The 24482-nt window shown below is 39.7% G+C and overlaps 1 protein-coding gene across 1 annotated transcript in view; it reads right to left on the bottom strand.

Annotated features, from left to right (window-relative positions):
• The window catches only part of SYNE2 (spectrin repeat containing nuclear envelope protein 2), a gene marked incomplete at its 5' end in the record, with an annotated part of 154318 nt that extends 134985 nt beyond the window's left edge, over nt 1-19333 (bottom strand). The window contains 12 exons of the mRNA XM_079537488.1: nt 888-1000; nt 2558-2722; nt 3514-3651; nt 4350-4451; nt 5375-5472; nt 5928-6124; nt 7844-8025; nt 9256-9348; nt 9439-9516; nt 9785-9880; nt 10798-10859; nt 19255-19333. Coding sequence (XP_079393614.1) covers nt 888-1000; nt 2558-2722; nt 3514-3651; nt 4350-4451; nt 5375-5472; nt 5928-6124; nt 7844-8025; nt 9256-9348; nt 9439-9516; nt 9785-9880; nt 10798-10859; nt 19255-19333 — 1403 coding nt within the window. The remainder of the gene's footprint in view (nt 1-887; nt 1001-2557; nt 2723-3513; nt 3652-4349; nt 4452-5374; nt 5473-5927; nt 6125-7843; nt 8026-9255; nt 9349-9438; nt 9517-9784; nt 9881-10797; nt 10860-19254) is intronic.
• Between the last annotated feature and the right edge of the window lie 5149 nt (nt 19334-24482).

Raw genomic sequence — 24482 nt, forward strand, 5'->3', positions numbered from 1 at the left:
TAGATGAACTTTAAGGCCTCTTTCAACCTAAACCATTCTACTATTCCACATGTAAAGATCTTTGTGGTACAAAATTTTAAGATAACAGGTTTTTTTTTCTTCTTTTTAAGATAGTAGCTTAATTTATGGGCAGCCTTAAATAGTTAGAGAATGGCATCTGTTATCTGTACGTCAAAGAATCTCATGCTATGTGAATAGATCCACTGGTCATTTTTGAAAATATCCTTCAAAAGCTATATAGGGTTGCACAGTCTGTAAATTTCAGCTTTCCAAAAAGGTAAAAAATAAAAATTGGACGCAGAATCCCCACATCCAGAAAAATCCTTGTTTTCAAGGAATTTGCTTTCTATCCCAAGTGGGTACTTCCTATCCACACTAGCCCAGAGCATTTGAAAAGCTCCTGTTAATGTGCTTCATTTTGTACAAATAATTAGACTTTCACGGACCAACAAATTAACTGTGTGCTCAACATACCAGTCAACATGTGCTTCTCATGTAACTGGTGATAGACCTAGAGGGAATGGCTTCAAGCTGAGCCAGGGGAGATTTAGGCTGGATGTTAGGAAATACTACTTGTCTGAAAGAGTGGTCAGGCACTGGAATGGGCTGCCCAGAGAGGTGGTGGAGTCACTGACCCTGGAGGTGTTCAAGGAAAGGTTGTATGTTGTATTGAGCAATATGGCTTAGTGAGAACTATTGGTGATGGGTGGATGGTTGGACTGCATGATCTTGTAGGTTTTTCCAACCTTTGTGCTCTTGTGATTCTGTGATTCTGTGCTTAAATGGAAAATGTTCTTTTTCTGCAAGGCATGGACAACTTATGTGCAAGTCAACAGCAGAACTAGAATACAACACAGTCATAGTAGAAGGAATTCGAGTATCACAACCTTCTTTTCATTTCCTCTAGCTTTTCAGGCACTACTAGTGGCATATTCTTCTCATCTTTATTCTCAAATGATTGAAGAGTGTCCAAGTGAGAATCAAAACAATTCATCAAGCCCTGGGAAGAAAAGGAAACAGTAAGCTATTCATATCAATACTAGAATCAACTAGTATTAAACCACATTAGAATCTGCAAGTCATCTGCTACTACAGTGAGAGTAAACAAGACAGACAAGACAGTCTTTCAGTGTCTTTACTGATTAACATGTAATGAAAGTCTTATCAATCAAATCACCTTCTGAAGTGCAACGTATAATTTTTCTTACCAGCAGGCCTCTAGTAAAATGCGAGGTGCATGGAGCTACACAACCTACACCACCAGGTTTTCTTCTTCACTTTTAATATCATCTTTACAACAAATATGAGTCATTTTAATGGGTTCAGGATATTAAGTTTTTCCTTGTTATATGTTAGCAAAACCTAAAAGCAAAGCCTGCTGAATAAACTTATTGTATCATACTTGCCTAATACTTTATTTGAATGCTCAACAAATTCATGCTGATAGCATATGACATTAACCAGTTGTGAGCACCGTTGAGTAATTTCACAGTTCTTGAGAGAAAGCAGAATTTCTATCAAGAGGCACCACTTTGGCAACAAGATCTCTATATGAACCATACTAAAAAGATTGGATTAAAGGAGGAAGAAAAGGAAATTTCAGCAGAATGCCTTCCTATCCCACCAAAGCAGCTTATTTTTCTTAAGAAACTTAATGATGGTATCCACATGTCAACAGAAAAAAAAAATGAAAGCCTTGAATCAACCATGTCTCCCTCTGTCTCATTCTTAAAAACGTTACTAACTCTTATCCTGAACAGCCAAAATCATAGAAGAAATGGACAATGTTTGGTAAAGCCATTATTAGTGAAAAAAAGCATTTCTCCTAACAGGAATTGACTAGCAACAGTTCAAAGAAGTGGTGGTATCAAGCCACTCACAACAACCTCCTGCTCCTATTCTTTCAAACCAACAGCAAAGATACTTAGAAAAATATTCAACTTCACCTTGTTCACAAAAAAACCACAAGTAAGGTACCACGATGATCCAACCAAGCTCCAATACACTTATGCTTTTTAAAGTTTTCTAATTCAAAGCATTTAAAATGTTATCAGTGTAAAGACCTCAAGATCACAGTAAATAACTTGCATGATACTGAGGTATCAGAATACTTTCCATTGCTTTGAAGGGAATAACAGAGTGATTCAGCAAATACTTAACTTTAAACACATAGCTGCGTGAACATAATGGAATGTAACCCCGAGTGCAAGTGCTTTTCTGAACAGGTAAGTATCAAGCCTAGATTTAAAGATAAGGATGCAATTACTCTGCATTATTACTTAACAAACAAGTTGCAGGAGCCACATAAAATAGCATAATTTTCTCATTCACTTCACATTTAAATTTAATCTCACTCCAATGAAGTCAGAAGCCTTCCTTACAGACCTGTGCAGTTACTTGAATAAACCCACAAAAATCAACAGTATCTTCTGGAAGGCTTCTCATCTTCAGAAAATAAACATATCCATACTACTTTCCAAAACAGTAAACAGCAATTCCATGATAAGTACTTTACTAGGTGAGACTAAAGGAGAACATTCCTCTGTGATCAGCTTACCTTAAACACTGAAATGATTTCACTGAAGAGAGACATGGCTTTAAATGGGTCCTGCAAATCAGGCAAATCTTCTGCCTGCAGATGTTCTACCTTCTGAAGCCAGGCCTCAATACCATCCAGAGGTGAGGGCAACATCTGGTCCAGCTCTGCTTTCCATTCATTAATCTTAAAAATAAAAACAAGCAATTAAATTTGTCACTATTATTCCTTTCTCCATCCCTAAGATACAGTTGTATGTTCTGTAAGCTGATGCTCCACACACCCCAGAAAAAAAAAAGTAGGGAACAAGGGATGCTCTGGACTAGCTGTTTGTTATAAGAAGTGCCCCATCCCTGGAGGTGTTCAAAGCCAGGTTGGATGGGGGCCCTGGGCAGCCTGGTCTAGTATTGAATGTGGAGGTTGGTGGCCCTGCATGTGGCAGGGGGGTTGGAGATTCATGATCCTTCAGGTCCCTTCCAACCCTGGCCATTCTGTGATTCTGTGAAGTGACAAGTGGACATTTCTTCTATAAAGAGCAATTATCAACAAATGCAACAGAGGGAGACAACACAGCCAAACTCACTGTAAATCACTGACCAACCTGATCTAACTGCATCACAATTTGTACTGTGGGAAAAAAAACATGATCATATTTCTCCTAGCTGCAAAGTTATGAGCCATAACTTTGTCTTCAAATAACCTTGCAAGCATTAATAAACCAAAACCTTTGATCTGAAGGCTGCTCAAAAATAATCAGATGCAAAGGCAGGAATGTAATTCACAGCCCCTTTCAGACTCCTCTTGGGCACTGTACACCAGTTTGTCTGAACTTCAGGTTCAGGATCAATACTGCTTTCATTGATGCAGAAAGGTATCACCTCCCCTGCTTTTCCATGTGTATATTCTTGGGCTAAGTTCAGGCTTTCACATCAATCACATTCACACATGCAACAAGGTGAGCTGGAATTGCCTCTGACCTGAGAGACGAGTTTACTCCATTCTTCCCTCATCTGCTGCTGGCCTTCGCTCAGCTCAGCTCCACTTCTTTTTGATGATAATAGGGGCAGAAATGCTTTTTTTTCTTGGTTAAATGCTTCCATAAATGACATCATTTCCTATAGATAAGAAGGAAGAGTAATTCATAGAAGATAACTTGGATGGAACCCGTGCAACTGAATACTGCCTTTGAACTTATTGGTAGGAACTCCATTAAATTCAGAGGATGTGATGCATGGAAAGGCAAGGGATTACATCTGAAAGTGCCATTCTCTACTAAAATCTGCACTTAGCATATTGTCAGTGCTGTCAGGACATGGTTCTTCTAACCAAGAAGGAGGGAAAACTCATTTCTCTATGGCCATACAGGCTATTTTATTACCAACTCTGACTACAATACAAACCAAAGGAAATTTTACTTCAGACACAATCTATAGTCAACATTTCAAGTATTCCTCTATGTCATTAGCTGAATCTACCATAATTATTATCACAGCAATTGAGAAGCTGACCTTATGAAGGGCCTATGGAATCTTGTCCACATTCTCAATTATGTCAATTAATTAAAAGACATCACATTGCTCTCTCCAAAAAGCCTTGCTCTGCTCAGAAATGAAACAGCATATATCTGTTTCCAAAGAGAAATAATTTTACCCTATTCTTCCCTCAATCATTTGAGAGCATTTACTGAATTCAAGGTTTCCACCTCCTGTTTCATTTAGCATTTTGGCCTAGGCAATGAAGATGAAAGTCTCTTTCTCAGAACATTCTTCATATTTACTTTTGAAAAAGCAGTTAAATACAAAACACAACTTACTTTGTACTTCTGGTAATAAGTTTCATTCTCTGTGTCCATCAGCAAATTTGCTAACTTTTTTCTCTGCACAGCCAACCAGCTCAAGGTCTCTGCTACTTTATCCTAGTAATTAGAGCAGAAAATTTCATGTTTCTGTTTTGAAAGCCTTGTTTCTAATTCACATTGTGCCACAAAGCAACATATACTGAGCATATGATAACCCCATTCAAAGCCAGTGAAAAACAAACAATGTTTCCTGGGGACTCTAATGAGCTTTGGGCCAGCTGCTACTATAAAGCAAGGCCAAAGTTTTAAACTTGTCTCCTGGATATACAAAGCCATCTTAAAAGAAGAGCCTGATTGCAGCCCTAGTGGAAGGACATTAACGATACGGAGATATGTGAATTAATGCAATTAATTGAGGCAATTAATGTATAAACTCTAATAGGAATCATAGAATGGTTTGGGTTGGAAGGGATCTTTAAGATTATCTAGTTCCAACTCCCTTGCTACTGGAGAATATAGATTACAGACAACTTGGTTTTCCAAACACCATAGTATAGGAGAATATAGACAACAGACAACTTGGTTTTCTAACCAGCGTAGCCTGCAAGCAACAACTGCTGCTCACTCTACATGCAAGCTATTAAATTTAAAGCTAATTGTTCTGCATGTTGGCAAATTTATCTGTATTCACACATTGACTTGAGAGTGCACATGAAAACAATCAAGCTTAAAAACATCCTTGGTAAAAAAACAAAAAAACAACCAAAAAAAAAAAAAACAACAAAAAAAACCCACAAACTAAAAACGAGACCACCTGCACAGTAATTTCAACAGCACCATCAAAATCTATCACACTGAGTCTTGGCTAACCAGAAGGTTCAAGCCAATTCAACACTGTCAGCGGCTGAATCAGAGGATCAAACTATGGAGGATAACTGTTAGTGCATCATGCAATAAGCTGCGAAAAGGAAGTACTGAGAATCTTGGCAGTGACAATGCACATTTGTTACAGAATGTCTGTGATAAACCAGATTACATACCTGCATGTCTTCAGTCTCGGGCATATTCCTGGAGTATTGTAAAAACTGAGCCACATAAGTCATGATTGATTTTTCATCTGGATTCATAACATCAACATCTACAAGAGCCAATACACCAATTATTCAGCCCTCTAGACTTGATCCCATGATTACACACTGCAGTGCAGTTATTAAAACACATTTCCATAAATATGTTTATTTTGCAGTAGCTCACATAATATACCACTGACAGAAATGAGTATGTAATGAAATTCTTTCCCTGGGAACACCTTGATATAACATGAGAAACTAATGAACAAGTTTCTCCCATGAAAGGAAAAGTTTCATTCTCTGTCATCTTCATATTGTTCCTGCACATGCTGCAAATTCAAAAATCCTAAAAATCCCAAGTATCCTCTGAGTTACACAAAAAAGAACTGCAGATTAGAGCATCACAGTAAAGATCAATATTTCATTTCAAACTTGAACACAGCCTGACTTTTTGCCTGTATTACAAATCAACACGTGTAGGATTATATTAATCTCACTCATTACAGGAAAGCAGATTGCTTACCTTCTGGTTCAAGAAGCCGTGGAATATTGAGCTCCAATTCTGCAATTCTGAAAGCCTCATCTAGGTTTTCCTTATTGCTTCTAGCCTTTGCCTTCTCCAAATCAATTAGACCTGGTCTTAAGGCATTGATGATAGCTAAAAAAGGCAGTCCACTTCTCCAGCTTGACTTGAAATCATTCACATTGATAGAACCATATCTATCCCAAAAATGATTAGAAACAAAACACAACAGCACATTTACTCAAATGTCATGAGTGAGAATTCAGAAATACAATATAAATTTGGCAACATGATACATAAAATAAATCAAAGTAGTTACAGAGAACTTTGTCACTACATTTCTGAAAAAGTTGGGTCAGAAAACCATAGAGACAATAATGCTCATCACTGCAATGACATTTCCTAAACTTGGTTTTGCAAAATGCTACAATATTTTCTTCTTATACTGCATTCTGAAGCTAAGTATTATTGATTCAGTATTCCTTCTGAATGCAATGTTCGCTCTCACAGTCAATACATTCCACGGGTTGGAGAAATAACAAGCAACACACTGAAGTTGTTGCAATAAAATAAAGGCGTTTGTCCATCAGATCACTGAGATTTGGAATCCTTTTTGTCATTACAGAAAATCCAGACCTTAAAACTATCAGCACAGAAGAGACATTCTTTTCTTACTTGGTGTCTTTCAAACATCTTCCATTAAGCAGTGCCTGGACAATGCTGTGAGAGACCAGAAAGCTCTGAGCCACAGTGCAATCTGGGACTACTTTCCAGAAGCAGTTCATATATTATGAGTATGCTCCTGAGTGGAAAATATGTAGGGCTTCAGGTGTTAAAACTTAGCTACAAAACAATGGGCCAGGATTTTAAAAAGACTTGTTTCATTAACAAAGACTATAGGATTAACTGATACAAAGTTATTAAATGCAATCACCATTCAGAAAGGATGCTACAGAACAGAGAGCAATACTGCTGAAAACAGTAATACTGCTGAAAATAAAAAACAATCAAAAAAGAATGATTAAATGGACAAAGGTCTCTCTTTTACATGCTGGTCAATCTTGCTTTGATAAAACACAATGAAAATGTAAAATACAGTGACTAAAAATTTCACTCAGAAAGTAAACTGTGCTGATGAAGGCCTTTTTCTGCCACTAAACAACTTCAAATACTAGTAGAATGTTATTAGAACATAAAGCTATCAAAAAGCTGGGGAAAAATGGTTGACATTATTCTAAGAGGTATTTGAAATGTCTTTGAGTGTTGCAGTAGCCCTTGAAGAAAATGTAAAACGTATATCTTGTCCCTTGCAACAAATATATGTTTAATTTTGGCTGTGTGCTGTGAATGCTCCCACTGAAGTCAACAAAGCTATGTGAACACTGGGAATAAAAACACATACAAAGACTTTAGGGACTGAGACCTGTTCCGTTTTCTAGGATCCTCCTTGGGGATCATGCAGTGTTTTGAGAGAATACTTGTCATTCTGTCTGTCTCAAGTCCCACGAGTGATGTTTGAATCCTAGAAACCCCAAATTTTCCTTTTAAAAAATAAGTAAGTGCTGCAACTTTGTTAACTGGTGCCAACCACAAGGATTAAAACTAGCAAATCATGTAAGCATTCCACTAGACTTATCACACAGGAAACTGTAAGCTCCTAAAAGAGAAAAGCCAAACAAACTAATTTACATTGTGGTGTTTTAATGGTAGGATTAGCCTCACTTCATTATATTTAAAGGGCTCATTTCATAACGCTTAGGGCTTTGATTGATGCTAAAAGTGCTGATAACATCATTTGAATTCTGAAGCATTTTCTGCTAAGCCATCACTAAGGCTAAAGGAAAAATATCACATTTAGGGAAAAGCCGTAAATACAAAATGTAAAATAGTATTTATATGTATTGGATGAAACTTACAGTGAACACTGTTCTTTTGCCCAAAACAGAAGAGCCTTTGTAGCAGATATCTTCCACCGCTCCTTAATTTTAGCACTCTTTTTAGCTGATCGCCTTGCCTTTGGGGAGGAGTCAACAGTACTTGGACAATCAAGAGAAGGCTGATTGTAAGTGCAAGCAAGTGTCCTGGCAAGTTCTTCAATCTGTCAGAGATGATGGGAAAATTTAACCAGCTTACAGTGGAAACTTCCAAGACATTAATGGCAAAAAGCACAGAGAATTAGAAAGGACTCAATTAAGCTGTAAAAGCAGTCCTCTGCCCCCAAAGTTTGGATAAAGTTTATCAACCATTACCAAACGTTATCCATTCAAGATGAACAGTTGATATTTTTGGCAGGAAATATTCACCCAAGGCATTAATGTGATACTATGGGTACCAGCAATGTCATGAAGGGATTTTCTCACTCAGTGTTCTTCCCTACTCTTTGTACCAGAGAAGGAAGCCAATAGCAGCTGTGTTTTGTGCTGTCTTGTGTTCTATCAGTCACGTTCATAGTTTGCTTGCTTGCTTGCTCAGGCTGCAGGAAAACCTACTCAATTGGCCTCAGAAATCTACACTTGGTTAGAGAGGCTTGGTTTAGGTAAAAGATAATGCACACCCCTAGGCACAGCACAAATACTCCAGCACCAAAATACCCTTACCAAGAAAAAACATGGGCTACAACTAATAGTTACAGAACATTGCTTATAGATTCCTTCCTGAGCCCCTATCACCAGTAGATCCCAAAAGCAAAAGGGCTCTTGCTAGACAACTGTTTGGTTCCACCATTCTCTGCAGTCAACAGGATTCTAGCAATGCAATATGCTTTCAGACTTCTCTTTCTCCCCATAATGTCCTGTCACACAAGATGTGCACACAGTACCTTGTGTAGGAAACATCACAACATCCTGCATGTCATTTCTGATACTTGGTTTTAGAAAAACAAAGAGTAGGAATTACACAAAGGCTCACAAAACAACTTCAGCACAGCCAAGACTGAAGAGGGGTCTGCCCCTGGGGGAGATGGATGTGAGCCACTCTACGCTAATTGCCCCACTTGGTGCTCCATTAAGAACTTAATCATCACGGGCCTTAGCAAGACAAAGTTTAGCTGATTTTTAACTAGTTATTTTTAAAAATCTCATATCTGCACTTCCTACCATTTTCAGTTAAATGATGTCCAAGTTGTAATGCTACCATCACATTGGAGAAGCAGCTCAGAGACAGGCAGGATGCACTGGTGCATCTCTTTTCTGACTCATCACTTTAAGATGTCAGAAAACAATCTTCTGCTTTGTACTAATTTGTTTCCTTGTGCAGCCATGTAAGCCAACATATTTTTGTGCTTTTTCTCCTCTGCTGAAAGACTCCTTTGCATTACTGAAATACTTACATGAAAATGAAATATAATTGTCCAAATTAGGCCAAGCACAATGGAAGGTTTTCCTTCAATAATGTCAGCAACATGAATATTTATAAGCTTGAGCTAGGAAGGGAAAAAAGGATCATTGTTAACAAAGAAAACGCTCCACCAGCTAAACTGACTTTACTTGTGAATTTTGAAGTTAATACTCACTGATTTGCTCCTTAAAAACGTCAAAGCATTTTCTATGTTGCTTCTGCACTGAAAGGTATTAAATCCTTTTTCCCGTGGCTGCAAAGCAAAAAGAACATGTTACATTCTTAGTTGTAAAAATTAATTTTATTTCCATTTTGATACAGAGAGTCTTGCAAAGATTCATGAATGACTTTGGATCAAATTATTTCAGTGTGATTCAGTGTCAGTGATATAAGCTTAAGTTACTTGCAAATAGCTCTGTGACTTCAGGGGGATTGTTAATGTCCTTACAATCAAGACTATCCTGCAATTTCTTCTGGATTTGACAAAGCATTGAGGTAATATTTGCATTGTTCTGTCTTACCAGATGTTGACCTGAAAGCACTTCCAACAGATCCAAAAGCATATGTCCTTGCTGAATGTCTGTATATAGGTCTGAGATAACAGAAGGAGGCGTATGCTGCAAAATAAATTTCAGTGTTATGTGACACCATCTTCAGTCACTTTAAATTCAACACGTTATAGAACATGAAAGATTATTACACTTCATTGTTAAGAAACTGTTTAGTATCTTCTATTTTTCAATAAGTTGAAATATAAATCCTGCATCTAATCAGCCATATCCAGCTCCTTCTAACACATTATTGTGTTTGTTTCTTATTCCCACTCTCCTCATCTCAGAGTTTTATTTATAAGAGTTACTTTAGGACACATTTTCAAGCATTTATGATATTTTTCAAGGAGACATGGAGCAAAAAGAAGTAACTTTGAACAAAAGGAAAGTTAATATTAGCAGTTAATTCATATTTTTACTTCATTTTCAACATATACTGAATACAAATACGACTACAGAGCTGAATAACTAAGCTGTCACTCTTTCACCCATACATGGACAACGCAAATCTATCATCAGCTCAATGGCTTCTCCTCAAGGAGAAGCCAAAACTGGATTTTTATCTGAGCAATTCAGAGCCACAGCACACAGTATAAATTGCTCTGTGATCATCTCATTAAATTCATGTTTGTGGTTTGCATAAGTGAGTAATACTTCCCTAAATACAGTAATAATAACCAGAAATTTAGAAACTCTTAAAACCCTGATATTCATGCCACAACTCAGCAAAAAGTTTGTTTCACAAAATCAGCAAGAAAGATACTGTCAACTTCTTACAAAGCACCTCTTGCAAGTCTCCTTGGACTATCACCAATACAGTGTTGTTACATGTAATAAACAAATGCTTTCTATGGGCTACTTTACCCAGACAGTGCTTAAAATCTTATATTCATTTTGTTTATTTAAAAAAAAAAATCTCCTAAGAACACAACCAAACCAAAAAAGGCAAAAAGCATTCTTCTCTTAAAGAATACCCTTCTTACCTTTGCCAATATTGAATTTATCCAGGTTGTAAATGTTTTCTTCTGAGTACACTCTCGTTGCACTGGGGAAAAAAAGAAAAGCAAAATGGTTAATGAAAAAATAAAATCATCTGGTTTTACTTTTCTTTCTCAAAAAGCTAAGGTCTGTTCTTCCAGATATGAGAGTAGATACAGGTTAATATTAGTTTTCTCAATTCTTAGTGTTCTTCTTTTTTTTTTTTTTTTTTTTTTTTTTTTTAACTTGCACAGATGATAATGTAAGGAGCTCTGCAATTATCAACCATACTTCTCTACTGGATACAGCAAAGAGCAACCAAGGCTTTCTTGAAGGCTCAGGAAATGCAAGCAGCAGTGTGCACACAACATCCTAGACAACAATCCATGTAGAATAACTCCATCCATCACCCAGAGACTCAGCCAGGTCCTAATTTTACTTTACTACAGATATTCAATTGCTCTTCCCTTTCCTCAGTGTGTGAAAGCTGAGCAATGCAAGCAGATCAGTCTAGCTCTCCTGTCCCCTCCAGGATAGATGCCAAGACAGGGCTGTGAAAAGCATACATCCCTGCTGTGTGCCTGAGATAACAGCAGGTGTTGGCTGCTGAGATGACAGCCTTTCCATCTCACTGCTAACCCAGATGCTGCACAGGCACTGCCACACACAAAACCCACAGCCCACCTCTGCCTGCCATCCCAGAGCCTCCTGGGAGCACACATGAACACAACCTCCTTTTTCTCTCCCTTTCCACATCAGCTTTGACTGCAAGCAGACAGGCTGGCTTCTCAAAGAACAAGCCAAAAAGCAGTGCCCGCCTCTGGGACCTGCCTGGAGCTGCGGAAGGGTGGTTGCCTCCTCTTCTTCCCTCCCTCCCTTTGAATCAATACCCATAGGGCTGCACTGGTTCCACACAGACACTACAAACACATCATGTGGACTGTTGAGGGAGCGTAAGCTTACACTGATGAGCAGATGTTCCAGTCACTTAAACCACCACCTTTAGCCTGTGCCAGCCTCACAGCCTATTCAGCCACCCCCTGCCAGAGGCTGAGGCAGACCATTCTGTACACACCTAGGGCAGCTCCTCAGGCAAAGCTCAGCCCCTCCTGTCTGCCTGCCTCCAGCCTTCCCCTCAGGCACCAGGGAGGTGAGGTGAGATGGGTAGAAGAGATGCAAACAGAGAAAAAGTACAAGGCCTCCTCCTGCTGCGATGGTGGCCAGGAGGAGAGGCTATGGAAGCCACGGTCAAGGTAATGCAGATAAGTGACCTCCTGGGTCATCGGGTGGATGAACAGCTAGAAAAACATTCATGCATTGCATGCACTGAGGACCGTTGTGCATCCTGGAGCTGACTGGTCTTCCATCAGTTCTTTAGTTGGGTTAGATATTTCGAAACAAAACAAAACAAAATAAAACCTTAGAAGGAACAGTGAGGTATTGGCACGCTGCCCTGGGGGGTGTGGGAGTCACCATCCCTGGAGGTGTCCAAGAGCTGTGGAAATGTGGCACCGAGGGACACTGACAGTAAGCACGATGAGGGTTGATGGTTGGACTAGATGATCTTAGTGGTCTTTCCAACCTTAACAATTCTGTGATCAACCTGTAATACTACAGTCCTGACAGAGCAGTTCATTTCCTCTGCTCGATCAACTGTTTTGTGCTTTTCTTTAAATAACACAGAGGTGGTGATGAACCATAAAGATGAAGGCATTCTTAAAGACGTGGACAAAAATGTTTGGAAAACAGAAAGTAAGCACACATGTGCTACACACCAATCATATTCACTACACACACTCGGAGGACATAAACAGCATGGAGTTACTGGCTTCATGTTAGCACAGGACCCAACCACACCCTTTGGTTTAATACCTGTATGGGTGCTATTCCAATTACCTAATGAGTGATTACCAAGTAGTTGCACTCTTTTATCAGGCTGGAATTTCTGGCACTTGAAAAGAAGCAGAAAACAAATATTAAATGCTTTGCCAGTCGTCTGCAACTCTTCCAGGTGTAGCTCTTGTCAAAGGCTGCTACCAATTTAGAGGACTTGCTTTCAGAGTTGGTAACTGAAAGACCATTAGGACGAAGACACTTGGTCTTGTTCTGGTTTAATCTCTCCTTATTGACATACAGAAGCATTACACAACACGGGCCAGGTACTACAAGTGTTGATTCACATGGGCGGCTCACAGGCAAACATCTCACAAGCAAATGGAGAAAGCAGTTATTTTGCTGCACGTGTGTAAGAACAAGTTCTGTTCCCACAACCTACAGCCATAGCCTAATGCAACTCACCAGCCTGCCTTTCAGGTAGCTGCAGCCTCAGCTGCAGTCTGGCTTATTTTCCAATTGAAATAAATTAAAAAAAAAAACTTCACGAATCAATAAGAAAACTTTATGCCTACCAGTACAACACAGCTCGTTACAGATGTGCTGCTGGCACGGTGGCAGGCAGTCATATTTCAATTTTCAGGCTGAATGCATTTCCCCTGACTCCACTGCTTGGAGGCTCTAATGATTTAATCAAGGTCTCAAATTCTTATCTCTGCCACGTGGTTAATTAATACGGATTTTTATTTTTATGAGGATGAATGGATTCTTTGTCAGACCTTTTTATCGGAGTCTAAGTGACCTTGGTTTTATCTTGTCCTAGTTTTCAAGTGCCACTGACCCAGAATAAAAACAGCTATCAAAAAATTCTGATCATTTCTTTCACTTTGGGATGCAACTAACCAAGGCAGAAGGTAAATCTGAGAGAACAAAATGAGAACCTGCTAATCTGAAAACATCCAAAATCTATCACATTTCACCTTCCATTTTAAAGCTAATCTTCAGAACAACTCTTTAGAAAGGAATAGCACAGAAGAAGCGTGTCACATAGACTTGCTGTAAATCAATATATACTGTCGGACAGGACAATAGCTGTTTTATCCAGCAATGAGCTATCAGCAAGTGCTATAAAATAGGCCAATCATTAAGGGCTGGAGCACGGGACATGATAGATTGCAGCAGGGGCCATGGCAGCGCTGAGCTCTCCTGGGAGGAAGAAGAGAGAAGGGCAGGAATGTCAGCCTTCCTCTGATGGTGACACAAAAAAGCCAGAGTTAAAACTCATCTCCTCTCCGCGGCTGCCCTTTGTTCCTTCTTTCCTGAGGTGGGAGATGGCTCCAAGGAAATAACTCCCTCCCTTGTCAGGGAGCGGGGGAAGCAACCCCCAGCTCAGCACAGCAGATGCAGCCTGCTCCACTCTGCCTGTAAAAAAGAAGTCACCAAACACCCAAGAGATTTTCTTCTACTGCGAGGACTGGTGCCTCACTGTCACTGAATCCTTTACAACCACGTGGCATTTTTTTTTGTTTGCTTTAAACTCAAGCAATTCTTTGAAATTAATGAACACAACTCTATCATCTTCCCACCTATGATTTGACTGGCATAATTACCATTTGTGTGTGCTGCTTTTGCATCTTCCTTCCACCACACAGGTCACCTGAGGATAGATATACAAGAGGAAGTCGTGCAGGAACAGATCAGGAGCTCGATGAATTGAGGTCAGAAGTCAGTGTACCCACCACATGTACCAGGGGAAAAAAAGCACGTACCCAAGAAGCTCTAGATTGAATGGCTACAATCACTGGGGTATCTTTTTGGAACACATATTCCAGTTGCATCCAAAATATGCACTTCCATACTCTACGACAGCATGGCCAGCATGGTTAACTTGGAGAGCTCCTTCAAAAGAGCATTCCTGCTACAAACTAAAGCACCAAGCAGGTACATAAGTAAACAGCAGGAACTACCAGAAGGATTGTTATGCCTTTGTCTGCTCAGGGAGTGGTGAGGAATTCTCCCCCCTGCCCATTACGTCGTCCCTTCCCTTCCACACAGTAACACGGCCTCACTTACAGCAGACAGGAAAGCAAGGGAACAGAGTTATTTCCAGTATTTATGTTCAGTAACATGGTGTTAAGCAATTAAAAACAAACAATATTTTCTGTCAAGATTAAGTTTTTCCAGAAGCCAACAAACATGATGAAAATATTTCTACAGAAATGGGTCTTTTTAAATCCAAACAGCATTCAGGTATTAACTAATTAACTACTGCCCCGTTTGTGCAGCAACTGGGAACTTTCTACACTATCTCCTCTCAATCTCCTTTTCCTTTTGAAATCAAATGATCCAGTTTACCCAAAACTTTGCTAACTCAGGAAGCCTGTTCAAACTGAGTTTGCACTCCTGGCCTTCTTAAATACTTTCACTGGTCTCATTGCCAGGATCCTGGAGCAGCTCTGAGTCATCACAGTGTTTACTAACAGAACAGCCCTTGGAGTGAGGCACTGCAGTGTTTGGGGGCACAGACAGAGGTTGCAGGTTAAATTCTTTAAGGTTCTAAATCACATCATTTAGAAATCAACGTACCTTTAATGCTAAGGGCTTACGTGGCTTTTCTAACATTTTTTTTGCAAACCCAGACTGGAGCAGGGACTTAAACATAAGCAGATCTCTGTGCCACTGGCTCAGAAGCAACCCACTCCCCTCAGTCACTGTAATGCCAGTTTTTAACAAGCTCTGGCTCAACAATGCCTTCAGCAAACTGAAATTTATCTAGCAAGGAACATATTTACACAACTACACAATCTATTTTTTTTTCATTGGGCATTATAAACAGGCCAAAATATCCGGGAGGGATTTTTTTCAAGCCAATCTCATGCATCTCCCAATTCAGTCAGCCCCATCTCATGGCATGAAGCCATTCAGATCCAGAAACTGCAGACCAGCTCCTCACCCAGGCAGTGCAAACAGGGCGTAAATTTCAGTGCAGCTCCTCTGGGAGCTTTTCCATTTGCAAAAGTCACCCTTGAAAAATCATTAGCATTTAATGGACTTTTTTGGATCACTTTGTTTTAAAAAAAATAATCAACAAATGAACGTGTAGCTGTAATAACATGCCAGCCTCAACAGATGAAGCATAAAGCTGGAGCAAAATAAACGTTGGGTAAGAATTATAAGTCTCCCTGACCTCTGGAAGATTAAGCGTGTGTCAGAGCAACATCCTCCTTTAAGTCAATTACTCAGATATGAGTGCAATCTACTACAAGTTGCACAATAAAATCCATCCATACATATCAAAGCATTTAATTTTGGTCAGAGAGGAATAGTTTTTTGATTATTCATAAAGGATCAGGTTTAACTGCATGAAAATAACATAATTCACTTATCTCATTAAGCACTCTTCTGAAACAGTTGTAGTACCCATGTTCTTATGTTATCCCCCTAGTTACAGCAATAAACAGCAGCATGAACATAGGTCAATGAGAACAGCCAAAAATTAAGACCCGTACAGTTAATTAAATTGTGAAGTAAATACATGCTTCAAACTCTGTGAGCTAAAACACACTCTCTTGTGTCTGAATTAGCACAGAAAGTGTGGAGAAAAAATGGAAAACAATGTTCTGTAGAGCCTTGGTGGGAAAGGCGACACTTACGCTATGTTTGCTGACCTGGGCTGGAAAGGGAAAGTATTTGCTCCTTGGAGGAAGATGGAAGTTGCACCCTCCTATAGGATTTCAGGATTTACATCCTGAAAGCTCCAGAGAGTAACAAAACTGGTCAGTGTCTGCTGGAGCCACCCACTCTCTGGTGGCTGCAGTCCCCTTGCTGCAGTCCCACACTCAGCCTTGTCACCACGGAGCAGACAGATCTCCAGCAGCTCTCCAGACACCAGAAGACCTTCTCTTACCAAAGGAGAGGAGCCTCATGACTTTGTGACTAGCATCATCAACTGAAAATGTCTGGACTTTGTGTTAGAGACCACACAGTTTCATTTTACCTATTTTATTCATGTTTTTAAAGCTTCAGTGTACCTCTTTAGAATACTGAGCTGCTCAGAAAGATGCAAACAAGATGATTTTTACCCATATCTCAGTGACTTTCTTTACTGCATTTTTTTAAGACTGATCTCTACAAAGAAAAGTGAATGTTCATCCTTGAACGTTCTTTTACCTGAGAACACACTTACAGAAAGTCCACTAAAGCTGACTTGTACAGTATTAAGTCCCTGGCATTAATTTAATAGGCTTTGTATAATGATAATGGCTGCTAAGAAGTAACCTCTTTATTACTTATTTTAAGGTTCTTCCTGTGAGGAGACAGGTTGAACTCAATGATCCTCATGGGTCCCGCTTCCAACTCTATGGTTGTCCCCCCTTCCTTTCCTTTTCTTCCAGAAGGTATGCAGGCCTCCTACAGAAGATTTTGACTTAAATCACAATCAAATCTTACCTAAACAAAGTGCCTGGTTCTATATGCAGTAAAAAAAAAAAGCTAACAATTTTATTATATATTTAGGCATATAACTTCACAATGACCAAATTGACTGGTTAATTAGGACAAGACCCACTAAATGTGTCAGACAAGTGCTGTAACATCACTGCCATTCAGAAATAACAGAAGACTGAATCACAAAAAAATCAAATGTAGAACAAAGTAGAAGCAATCCAGACAAGACCTCATGCCTACTTTTCTTTTCCTATGCCATCTGGTTACACCTAACTCCTGTTACATTGTGCTTTTTACAGTACTGGACATATTCTCAATTTATAATCTAAAAATTTGGGAAGCAGATCACAACCAGCACTACAACCACCTTCAGCCACACAAAAATTGAGCTGTTTTTTTTTTTTTTTTTTTTTTTTAAAGTTAAGAGCAGTCACTTCTTAAATCTGACATTTCTCCAGTATTTCTCCAGGTGAATCTGCAGATTTAAAGTAATCAAAGTCTCTGGCTGCTTTAAAAATCCCACCTCAAGATCCCCTATAATTAAAACAGCCCCTTTTCCTTGAATGACCCTAACGTTCTTATCTGATCCTTTCCACTACAGATCTGTAGTAGATTTATTAATAGTTTCTGTATGTCACATTACAGGATGTGTTTCTAGTGATTCACTGCAGCTGTATCACCTTTTGTCTATTTGACCCAGATCAGATGCTGCAGCATCAGTGCTCAATACATTAAACATGTCTACAAAATTTGTTGCATCTTCAGACATTACAAAAATTGCTTCCATCACTTTCTAAGGACCTCTCAAAGTGTTTAGAAAAGCACACACAGCTTGGCTCCAATTTGCACCACATCAGCATAATCCAGGAGCTCAAATTACTACAGCACAGAAAAATTATTTAGTTGTTTCATTTTTAATAAGCAAGATTCTTTCATTTAGATACTGATCAAACAACACCACTCTCACTGGACATATTTCACTTTCCAGAAAGTAGTGGTATTATTTCAAAATAAAACCCTGGTCTAAAATCCCACATATCTCACTTCCATGCCTTAAAGCTAGACAGTGTTGCCCAAACCTATTTCATGTATAGTCAATTCGGTCTCTGTACTAATGGCTGAGTGTGCCAGGCACAGCAAATGTGTTTCTCACTAACTGTGCTTGGTGCTACAGCCAGGCTAGCACTCATCTGCTACGGCTTTTTGCTCTCTGTCCTGAAAACTTCATACTGAAACAAAACAGAAGAAAGTTCACCACTAAAGACGTTTGGTTTCAGACCGCTGTTAACAGTCACTCATCAAAACATGTGGCTTCAATGGCAACATTAGTGCAAAGATGGATTGTAAAAGTAATTTGGCAGGATATTCTCTCACACCATCTGTTTTTAACATATTTACTCTCAACTAAACTAAAAGCAAATAGGTCTGTGGAAACATGACTTAACTTCATCTGTTCTAGAATACTCAAGCTTTAAACACACTGAAGATCAGCCTTCCTGCCATGCTCATCCTGCTGCTTGACTCCCTGACCAATGAATGTTTTCATGAATACACTTGGAGCAAAATCAGTCTTTCCAGGAAATCCTTAAAGGAAAATCCATAAAGCCTACGTGATAGGCCATCTCTGATGTGCTGATGACCATTAAAACATCACTTAATTTTTCTACTTGTTCTGTCCATGAGCTTGCTTTCTACACGTGCATGGGATAAAGCAATAAGGACTGAAAAGTAAATAAAAGAAAAAGAAAGGAAATGAAATAGCACTGCAGTTAACTCATTAAGACAGCTTGGTGCAACCAACTAATTGTCAGCAAATTGAAAACAAGGAAACTAATGAAATACCACAACTGCTTTCACATTGGCAAAAACAGTCCCTTGAAAACAGTTTACTGTAACATGTATTCTGAGTAACAAAGTGTAAGAACCCACAATGACACATGCACCAAAAAAGGCAAGGGCTCTGAAAATAACCATTAGAAAGTACTATCAGAGCTGTAACCTTTCAGTTCATTGCAAAAAAATTAGTTAGAAAAATTAGCAAAGTAACACAGGCATGAACAGACTACACTGTAACATCAGGTTTACATTCTAACAGGTATCTCTGAATTCCCTTCAACTTGCCCAGGGTCACAAATTCACCATAAATCCACATCAAGAAGGCACAGAAAACTACAGCAACCCACCTTGCAGTGATAGAAAAAGGTCATCTATTTCGGAGGAAGCCTGCTCCTCTGTTGAGGGAGATGACTGATTTGATGCCATGTTAAATCCAATGGAGACTCTTTAATCAATTTCCAAACTGAAATTACAAAAAGAAAAGATAATCAGTAGAGCTCTGTGTTAACGCTGCTGATTTCAGAGTTGTGAAGGAATGCACAGGTTAGGTGTCACTTGGGGGTTTCTTTACTTCATTTCTGGAGCTCACATGGAATGAAGTGAATGTTCCTACTGCATGAATCAATTCTTTTTGCTGCTTAGCTCTGCTCACTTGATGTCTGACAGAGGCCAGCAGTGCTCCACAACACAACCATGGATGCGAGTGTGTCTTGCCATGAAAACAAAAGCTATGATTAGAGAAAGACAAACACAGACGCTTCCTTTTAGGAAGCCAGGTTGGCAAAGGCTCACAGAGCCTTCTGCAGATCTGCTGCTGCCAAACCTCCCAGGCTTTCTTTACATCTTTGTATTTTCCTTCATGCACAGATGATTGTCGCAGAATGGAAACAATTAATGCAGAATCTGCAAAGATTAAGGTGAAATGCAAAAGCAGCAGTTAACACAAGTGGATAATCACAGCTGCTGGTTCTACTTAACAGTGTTGTTACTTCTTAATCCCCATGATGAAGTACATTTTTTCTCCAGCTCCTCCATTCTCCTGTCCCTGGATACCTCCCCTTATCTCTAATTCAGTTTCAGGGAGTTATATGCTATGCCTTTCATAGAAGTATAACAATGTTTCTGTTACTGCTGTAGCAATATTGTTCAATTTGACCCTGCAGGAAGCTCATTTTTTATCAAGAACTTAAACAAGTTCAAAAATAAAGCTGAAGATGAAATAAAGGCTCGCTTTAGGCAGCCTTTGTTTCTTAAAAGAAATATGCCCTTTTCATAAGAAGTGCTGGGATTTACACACGTTAGCAACCCATCCACCAGGTATATGTCAGAATGACAGGTCAAAACTGATGAGTAAGGGAATACAACATTAAAAAAAGCCAGTGACATTTTCATTCTGCTCCTTGTGCACATGAATGATGATGAAGTCTGTTCACTCCACCACAAACAGGTTTCCCTCACTCCCTGCACACAACTAAGGACACCGGTGTCATGAGGAGCTTTCAATACTTGGTCTTCCTCACACCCTGAGCAACGCGTGTCCTTGTGCTTCATTCAAGAGCTGCTCTGCTGACAGGATTATTAAGCTCCTCACAACATCTTCCACAGCACTCATCACTGCTATTTGAACACTTCACAGATACCACTCAATTCCCATTTGCAGCACCTCCTGAATCTGGCCCGTGTTCCACCAATGGCAAGCAAAGGTGCAGAGAGCACCAAGGTGAAAAAGATTGCTAAGTTGACTCTGTTTTCACAGTGCAATAGATTGCATGTCCAAAGCACTGATTCCAGCTGGCAGGGAGCACACAATCTTTCTGCAGGTGATCAATAATACAGGAGTAAAATTTAAGGCACCGGATACCAGAAAAGGTATTTCCAGCTGGGGAAGGTAAAGACACAAGCTATCTGGATTATCTGAGAAAAGGTAGCAATATTTTATAAGGGCTTAGTTTGCTTAGCTTACCCAGAAGTGAAGGAAAAGACTACTTAATCTCTGACAGGCACACAAACAAGACAATATGAATAAACTCTGCCTTCAAGTTAGAATGAAAATCAGATTACTAAATATTGGGTTTTAACAAAGCCTCTCAATACATCCAGCTGCCACAAAGGCCTTCTATCATTTTAAGACTGGAACTGTTCAGAAATGGACAACAGAAAGAGATTGTGCCTTTACTGAAGGACACTGGAGCTTGCAGCCATGGAAATCTCTGCTGGGTCCTCTGCCACGGAGTTCACGGCTGTCGATCCAGCCATGGGGCCCTTCTGCTCCCAAGCTCTGAATCTCAAGCCAGACAACCAGAAAATAAGCACACAATTAGCTATCACTGATAAAAAAAAATTAGAGATAAGTGCCAGGGCAAGTGTCTTGCAGGAATTCTGAGTAGGTGTTAAACTAGAATCCAGTTCCCCCAGCAGCACTGCCTCTGCCCAAGGCTATACAATCTTTCCTGGGAAACTTTTTCCTTCTCCTCTCAAAATCAAGCAACACAACCAAATCCTAAAAATGTAACATGTCAGGAAACCTTAACATCTTGTGGTTATTACTGTTATATATATATGTATATATATTACTGTATAATGTTAGATATGTGTTATTATATAACATTGTTATGATTATGTGATTGCTACTCAGAAAGCAGCAAGAACCAAACAGGGGGTACAAACCACACCATCAGATCTCCAGCTTTATGCTCACAGGATATAGGCAGAGTTTGCTGCACTCCCTGCACCTTCACTTTTCCAGTTGCCAAGCGTAGGCCTCCAGAGCTGTTTAAGTGCTGTGGCTCAACGCTCTGGGCAGCTCAGCACTCTTGCCCATCCAGTGGGATGGAAGACAGGACTGGAAAAAAGGTAGAATGGAAGGGTAAAAAAATGAAATGAGAAAACAAAACAAAACAAAAAACAAAGTGATGCGCAATACCACTGCTCACTGCCTGCTGACTGCCCAGCCAGTCTCTAAGCAGGGGCAGCCCCAACCAATCTCCCCAGTGTTGTAGTGCTCAGCGTGTTGTCATGGTATGGAGTATCTCTTTGGGCAGTTTGGGTCAACGGTCCTGGCTGGTCCCCCTTCCCAGCTCCCTGCACCTTGCTGGCAGGGCAGTAGGAGAAGCTAAGACCTTGACTTAGTATAAGCACAGCTCAGCAACATCAGTGTGTTATCATTCTCATGATAACATCATTCTTATTCTCATCATATTATTCTCATCCTAAATCCACAACATAGAAGCATACCAGCTACTATGAAGAAAACTAACCCTACCTGGCTAAAACTAGGACATTAAGAAATAGAAAATACTGGCAACAATGAATCCACAGGTGAAAGCACTGCCTCAATTTCCTAATGTTATAGCCATGTGAAAAAAAGAGGGATAGGAGAAGAAGCACGCAAGCAAGACCCCCACCACTGCCACATGAGTATAAACCACAAGCAAGAGGTCTCAAAGCCACATACCTTCCCCCGCAGCTCTGGGACACACACTCAACTTCAGTAGAAATGCATGCTTTTACCCTTTATCACAGGTTTATTCCCAGCTTTAACCTTATTTTCAACTAAACAGGCACATGATGCAGCACCAAATCACCAGCAGTGAAAACACACATATCTGTCTGACTTCTTCGCATCCAAATTTGATATGGTGACACAGATAGAGCTAAGTCACGTCCACCTGGCTTGCATAATGCTGAAATCATTGGAGCATATAGTCTAGAGAAAGAGAACAGGATCTGGCATTAAAATACCTCTGTGATAATAGGATAAGAGATGCAAAAGCTATGAAACAAAGCCCAGTGCAATTTTAACCTTTCTGCGAGCGTTTCTCCTCTGTCCACATCCCTTCTCAACTACAGCAACAACACAGCAGGCAGTGTCTCCTTCTACATGCCTGTATCTGTTTCACAAGGTGGGACTCAGCTCAGATCTCTGGGCATGCAATTGATAAAATGTAATAAAGCTTACAGGTTGTAAAGCAGCAAAATTTAAAGCATTAATGCTTTGAGCAAGGAGTGTAGGATGAGACAACTTCCAGAGATCCCTTCCAATGAAATTATGGCACATGATCACAGAACATGCATAAATAAAAAAAAGCATATGATTCTATTTTCTATTAAGGACAAACTAAGGCCTCTTTATCCAGAGGATGAATTTTCTTTTTTCTTCTTTTTTTTTTTTTTCCCAAACAAAAATCCACTCCATAAATCCTCAGCACAGGTTATAAAACTGCAGAGCTAATACATGAGAAGTTTATGCCAAAGCTTCCACGGCCCTGAAACCTTCCTCTCACCATCTAACACAGCACATGCATTTTTCCCTGCTTCTGGTTCCCGTCCTGCCCCAGCAGAAGACCCCACATATGCTTTTAAGAGAGACACACACACACTCCTGGAGGACGTATCTGCAAGGATTAGTACTCTTTAGAAGGTTCAAGGTACAGATTGTCTGAGACAGGATTACCCAGGGACAAGAGGCTCATCCTTTTGCCCTTACTCCCAGAATTTCATTCAAATATAGCATGTTAAGTGTAACTGCACTGTGTCAACCTTTGATGGGTATAAATCTGTGGAGGTGTTGGTAAAATTGCTTAGCAATGCATTTCATAGGCTTCAGGAACTATATCATCTTTTCAACTCTGCATTTGATTATTTCATTTTAAAACAACTCAAAGCACCCGCAGAGCTAAACCAAATCCTTCAGTTCCACAAAAAGCTGAATAACTGTGAAATAGACATCCAGGGCATTGAAAACAAACTGCAAAGAAAAGCATGCCTTTTCAGTGGAGATAAACCAAAGGTGAGAAGAATGCTTTGTGTTTCCTCCCTTGTGTAGTCTGGTATTAATGCAACTCAAATGGTTCAACGCCAACCAAAGTTTTCCCCATGACAATGACACTTCTAAATCCCAAACCCAGGCTATCTGCTAGTGGGTGTTAGTACAGAACTCCCTCCCTTACCTCTCCTGCAGTTCTCACAATGGTGGGAATTACATCAGTATGCTCATAATACATAATTTCAACCCAACTTTCTTGAAATCTCTCTTTCACAAATTGAGCTGAAACATCAGTTGGTTAAAAGAACATTTACAGAGAAACAAGGGCACGCTGAGAGACCAAGAAATCTAAGAGCAAGTAACACACTGGAAATCTCAGAAACTAACCTAAAAATACACCCCAGCTTTAAATTCTGGAGAGATCATCATGAGAACAGACAACACTGACTTAAATTCCACATCTCCAGTGAGACTTAAGTCCCAGTGAGACTTCAAGAGACACTTTTCTTCACCTGCGTCTTTATAAAAACATGCTTGTCTCAAAGAAAAGGGGGAAAAGTTTGGGATGGATGTTGGCAGATTCACTAGCAAGGATTTTGTAGCCTTAACAGAACAAGTTGGATCATTATAGATTACAGATTTCATCCTTCAATTAGTCCAAGTATAGAGAGCAGTAGGGTTTCATTGTCTGAACAAAACAGCAATCATGCAGCATGCTCCTCTGTGGCAGAAGTGCTGCTGTTCTCAAAGGACGTGTGCAACTACAATTAAAATACAAAATGCACATCTCATTAACGATGAAAATTACTA

Source organism: Tetrao urogallus (assembly GCF_951394365.1).
Source record: "Tetrao urogallus genome assembly, chromosome: 6".
Classification (NCBI taxonomy): domain Eukaryota; kingdom Metazoa; phylum Chordata; class Aves; order Galliformes; family Phasianidae; genus Tetrao; species Tetrao urogallus.